We start from the raw sequence: 6206 nt of genomic DNA on the forward strand, positions 1-6206 counted from the left end.
CATGCTGTCTAATCAGCATCTTGATATGCCACACCTGTGAGGTGGGATGGATTATCTCAGCAAAGGAGAAGTGCTCACTAACACAGATTTAGACAGATTTGTGAACAATATTTGAGGGAAATGGTCTTTTGTGTGTATAGAAAATGTTTTAGATCTTTGAGTTCAGCTCATTAAAAATGGGAGCAAAAACAAAAGTGTTGCGTTTATATTTTTGTTCAGTGTACATTGGTAGATTAAAAAGGACAGACATACTATTGTCTGACACGAAACGCATAACTTAATTGCATGACAAATACTCTGCACTGACTTCTGCATTACATCCAGTTTGATCTGCATCATTTCCTGAGAATCCTTTGTGAGAAAAGAGCACCCAAGGACCAGTGAAAGACATGCTATATGAGAGATTTCATTGACTTACAGAGGGAAGTGGAACAGAGAATAGTGTGATGTGGCATCAGTACATCAACCCCTGTATATTATCTCTTTGTTAGACCCTCTCTGCCTGGTAAATGCCCACATCTTCCAACTCAACACCTGTAATTTGTATCACAGGCCCAAGTTAAAAATGTGTTGTCTTTAAGCCTGATGACCACATCAGGCCAAAAATCATCAGAGATGGATTTTCTTACAGGTCGTGAGGTATGGTTAGTGCCTGCAGTAGGGACATCTCAAACATCCTATCCAACTGTACCTGAAGGTGTCTCCCACTCTGTCTCTGAAACAGATGAAGCCCTCCTGGTCTTCAGCCATGAGGTCACCTGTGTTAAAGTAGGCATCTCCCTTCACGAACACATCTCTCATCAGCTTCTTTTCAGTCAGCTGCTTGCTTCCAGCATAGCCAAAGAATGGGCTAATGGCGCTCACCTTGGACAGTAGAAGCCCTGTCTCACCTTAAAAGAAAATACCACAGAAATTCAATACAAAGTACTTCTTACATGAAATAAATTTCTCAAAACTCAAAGTCAACTCAAAACATTATATATATATAAAAAATCATTTGTGGAAATGTTGCACCTTACCCCTCTCCACTCGCTGACAGAAACCATATGGATTTTTCACTGGTTCATCTTTCACCATATTATACTTTATCAGATCATACTTGAACAGGAGCTACATAAGAAAATAAGATAAATATAAGTTAAATATAAGATATTTTTCACAGCAGATATTTTGACACTAACCACAAAGCAGAGCAGCCTTTATTAAAGAAGCTATATGTAAGAAATCTAAAACAAATAGTTGTAAAATCCTCCTAATATGTCACAGAGACTAAGGATTAATGTTAATATAACATACTGATCTCACCGACAACAACAGTTGTCAACAGAATATTCACATTTAAAAATATTTTTTACGGTCTGCAAATCATGTTTATATTTTGAATTTGTGTTTTGGCCTGTTGCACCACCCACCGCCGTCTACCAGTCACGCAGTCAGTGGAGTCTCAGCATCAGTTACAGTTACGACTGAGCTAAAATGGCTGACAGTGCGACTAAACCCAAACAACCTCGTTATGATTCCCAAAAACGCCAAGACAAAACTCGAGGCAAAGCGAGGGTCAATATAGGAGATGCTTTTGAACGGTGGAGACGGTTGAAAGCGGAGAAGAATTTGAAATCGGATGTCGAAGTGGCTACTCTTCTCCTTGACAGGTAAGCTTTAGCCAAAGTTGGCTAACTAGCATCATAGCTAGACGGGGATGGACATTTCGAATACTTTCAACTGTTATTTTCGATCATACATTGTAGCCCATGTGCAGGCGGGTCATCGACCCGACTGATTTTTTTGAGAAACAAACGTTAGCAGCACGGCAAGCAGCATTAGCAGTGTCCCAGTACATAGCATTAGCGGCCAGCTCCTCCTCAGCTGTATCCCCGCAGCAGCGTTAGCAGCAGAGAAGCCGGACTTGCTCGAACGGGCCGCTGGAAAACCGAAGATCAAAGACGTGGCGACGCGGCCCAGCCACGGCAGCCGCCCGTGGGCAAACAAATCATGCCCAATTTCCACCAGATGCGTGTTGGTTGTGTCTGCACTCCGGCACGGCAGCGGAGCCGATAGGATTCAGTTCTAGTCAACGTGCGTGTTTCCACCGGCTGCGGCTGTGCTGCTTTCTGGCTCCGTCTCAGCTGCGGCACTCCGAAGCCCTCCGCAACAGATACGCAGGACTTCTATTTTTGCTGGACGCCGGAGCACAACGCAGCAATTCAGCACAGAGCAGCAACCTCGAATCTGTAGGGGAGGGGGGGCGGACACGACTCGCGGCAGTATTTTGAATTTGAGTGCAATAACCGTTTTGGCCACATTCTTACATACAGCACCTTTAAAATGATCGATTACAGCTGTGCCTTTACTGCTATAGCATGTCAAAATGACTGCTGTGAAAAATATCTGAGCAATTGTAACACTCTTGAAACTAGAATTACCACCCCTGCACCAATCAAGTTTCCATGTCTGTGAAGACATGGATGCTTCAAACACATCTTCCCCCCGATAGCACAGAAGATCTATACAATCAGCACAGTTTCAAGGTGGACGCCCAAGATGAGTGTCACCCATTGAGCATCTAACTCTTCTCTCTTCTCTCTTCTCTATCAAATGTCTCCCCTTCTGTTCCTGGGATATGACGTTGAGTAATGGCCAGAAAAGTGTTTTATGCAGAACATTATGATGTCACAGTGAAGCTGACCTTTGACCTTTTGTAAATAAAATGTCATCACTTCATTATTGTATCCTATTAGACATTTGTATGACGTTTTGTCATAATTAGCATATAAAGTTATGGCCAAAAACATATTTTGTGAGGTCACAGTGACCTTGACCTTTGACCACAAATTCTAATCTGTTTATTCTTGAAGAATACCTATTGTGCTTATTTTCAAGGTTATATTTGTAATATTGGGGTCAAGTGGTATAGATGCTAGTTGATGCTAGGTGCTGTAATGTTCAAAAAACACATTATTTGTCTTATACTGCCCACTGCTGCAGCACCTGTGTCTGAAACAGTGTTTGGGCTTGTGTCCCGCCTCTACAGCAGCCCAGTCTGCTCTGAGGCTACATGAGCTAGTAAACACACAGCTGTGGCTAAGCTAACAACAACAGCCAATCACCCTCTTCAATTTGAGTGAAGAAACAGGAGCCGATAGACTCTGAAGACTGGAGCAGGATGTTTCACAGTGGTAAGCTTTTATTTCGTAGCTGTCTTATATTTCAGCTGTTACATAATAACTGTAACTTATCTGACATTATGGTTACAATTGTATGTCCTCTGACTGAAGTTGAAAATGTCTGCTGCAGAGTACAAAAGGTTTCTAACAATATAGTCAATTACTACATTATGTGGAAACACCAACACTAGCACTCACCTGTCATATGCAGTGGTGAAAAGCACAACTCCTTTTTTTTTTAATCTAAGCAGGCTCATCTAAGATCAAACTAATGTAGCTTGCATTGGCCAAAAGTTATTATAAATTTGGCTACTACCACACAAGCTTTAAGTCATGAATTCAGCAATTTTACCACAGCAGATTGAGATGACAGATTTCTGTATTATACAGAAACAAATGAATGAAAATTACAAGTATATTCAGATGTCTTAGCTGTCATGTTTACTGTAACCATTCAACTAAAATGTAGCTGCATTTTATAATCATCTTCACCTTATGTTTGTGATCTACAATATGTACATTGTACCAATTTATCAGTTTCTCCACATCATTTATATGAAATCAAAGTTTCATAGTACACCCACATGTTGCTTTCTGGATCAGTATTTGTTCTATGCAGTGATGTTGTCTCCTGAGTCTTTATTTGCTTACTTCAAAACAGTATGTCTTGTCTCTTTTTTACTTATTAGGTTTTGGGGTAATGAACCAGGTTCCAGTTCATCCTACATGTTTGATACACCATCCAGGCCTAGAGCCTAACTGCTCGAATCCTTACACCCTGCAGAACATCCACAACATGTACAGGTCTGACTATGGACCCTTAAGACATAGAACTGAAGAAAAGTACATTTTTATGACATATAAAGAGATACAACTGCGTAAACTCGATTCTGAACATTATGGTTTCATTATACCAAAAAACCCACTGATAAAGAAATGACAATAGTATTTTGTCAAAATTCCTTTATTTTTTAGCACATGTAAACAATGAAAACTACAAAAAACTCTGTAAATAACATACGATAGATAAATGCAAAAAATATAAACACAGCAGCATTTTATCTGCAACACTAAACCAAAAGCTGCCAGAGCTGCAAAACGGCTGAATTCGCTCTAGCAGCACTGCTGGTAAAATATTTGTGGCAGCGAAAGCAGCTCAAGTTGCTCACACATAGCCTGTGTTGCGTTCAGGCGTTGTCACGTAAATAACAAATTCCAGCACTTGAATAGGCTGTAGCACAACACAGCAGCATGTCAAGTGGGCCGAACCCGTACCGAATATGAGCAAAGGTTTTTGATTTGTTACTCCCCCCCAAAGCTGTAAACCTAGGGGAAACACTGTCATTGGTTTGCGTTCGAGTGCCTACAGTGCGATTAGTTAAACTGGTGGTAAGGAGAGCAAATTAATTGCATTCCCACTAATAACATGCGTTCCAGAACACAAAGAAATTGTGTAAGTAAGTGCACTTGTCCACACCTGTGTATCGATTCAACATGGAAGAAGACACTGCAGCCGTGTGGTACCTGCGTGGATGTAGCCGCCGTCGGCTCTGGGTTCACGATATCCTCCGGGGCTGCGAACAGCATGGGGAATAACATCGGCTGGTGCGGGAGCTGCAGCTGGATGGGGAGAGGTTCCAGCGCTACTTCAGGCTGAACATAGATCCGTTGGACAGCTTACTGCTTGTTTTGAAGTAGGAACGAATGTGTAGTAGGAACTAAAAGTTTCAGAGGATGCTCTCTGGGTTCCACACAAGTGATGGACATCTACATTCCGATTGGTTGCTGGTCATTTGCAGTTCAAACGTGTCATAGCTAATTTGCATAAAGTTAACCAGTCTTCACCTTTCTTTTGCAGCTCAAAATGCCTCTAGTCGCCATATGTCCATTGAAAATTAATTAGACCTGTCGCCTTTGCAGCTCTGGCAGCTTTTGGTGTGAACTTACAGTAATAGTGTTCAATTCTTTCCATTCAGGTGTCTAACCTGTCCTGTACTCAGGATATGCCAGGAGTTTCCTGTTCTGGCTGGTCACTGTGTTGGCCTCAAGCTGCCCCTTCGCTTAAGTCAGAGACGTGTAAGGCAACCACTTCCTCCTTTTAGAGTCTCTCATACTGGGATGCTACGTCCTTTGGGGATTTTATGCATCTCCTCAGCAAATGGCACTGGATTCTCAAACACCTCCACAAAGACGAGCCTGATCAGGTCATCTACAGTCTGTAAAATATTGCATTTAAATATTGATTTCCTTGCTCTTTTAAATTAAGTGCTTCCCTGAATCCAACTTTCTTGTATATATTTCAAGTGTTGCCATAACTCTTTATTTTTTATCTCATGTTATTGTGTTGGTAATTAAAATACAAATTATGTACAAATTACTGTATGTAGGGTCTGCTTTTATAGCCTTTGCTGAGGGTAAAACAAAAGTAAAATAATACATTTTTGCTTTACTTTTCCAACATTTTTATAAAAACTCTAAAACGCTAATAGCTCATAGGAACATATTCAAAAAGATGACACATATGAAATCTCAGATTCCTCTGTAATAACAGCATGGCCAGGGTTAGAGAGTCATGAGGGTCTGCTAGCTGTTTAAGTTTCTCCCTCTTTCTCCTCCTACTCCATGAGGTTGCATACTTGGTTTGAACCTATGCCCTTTATAGGTGTTAATGACAGCTGAAAGTCCAAATGAAAGAAAATATGTGTGTGTGTGTGTGTGTGTGTGTGTGTGTGTGTACATACATATATATATACATAAATAAATTTGTTTCTGCTAACATCATAACAGTCAGTGCGCATGCGCCGCGGTGTATGCAGCCTGTTCCAGTCGCTCCTGCTTACTTTAACTTTGTTTTCTACTTTTTTTCCTCTCTTCTTTATCTTACTTGTTCTGTTTTTACTTTAGTTATTTATTAAGCTACGTCCTCTCTAATCATGCTTGTGTTGAGAGTTTTTGTTGTTTTGCTTGTGGTGGAATCGCTCCTTTTACTCTGCCACTCGACCGTCGCTCAGCAACACCGCATTGTTTACTCCAGGGATCAGC

General features: G+C 41.0%; 1 protein-coding gene across 3 annotated transcripts in view; it reads right to left on the bottom strand.

Moving 5' to 3' along the window:
• The window catches only part of slc27a6 (solute carrier family 27 member 6), a 143157-nt gene that overhangs the window by 17091 nt on the left and 119860 nt on the right, over positions 1-6206 (bottom strand). For all 3 annotated transcript variants that reach the window (XM_050052688.1, XM_050052687.1, XM_050052689.1), the window contains 2 exons: positions 1020-1110; positions 692-890 (listed from right to left, as the gene is read on the bottom strand). In XM_050052688.1, coding sequence (XP_049908645.1) covers positions 692-890; positions 1020-1110 — 290 coding nt within the window. The remainder of the gene's footprint in view (positions 1-691; positions 891-1019; positions 1111-6206) is intronic.

The sequence above is a fragment of the Epinephelus moara genome, chromosome 9, assembly GCF_006386435.1.
Source record: "Epinephelus moara isolate mb chromosome 9, YSFRI_EMoa_1.0, whole genome shotgun sequence".
Classification (NCBI taxonomy): Eukaryota; Metazoa; Chordata; class Actinopteri; order Perciformes; family Serranidae; genus Epinephelus; species Epinephelus moara.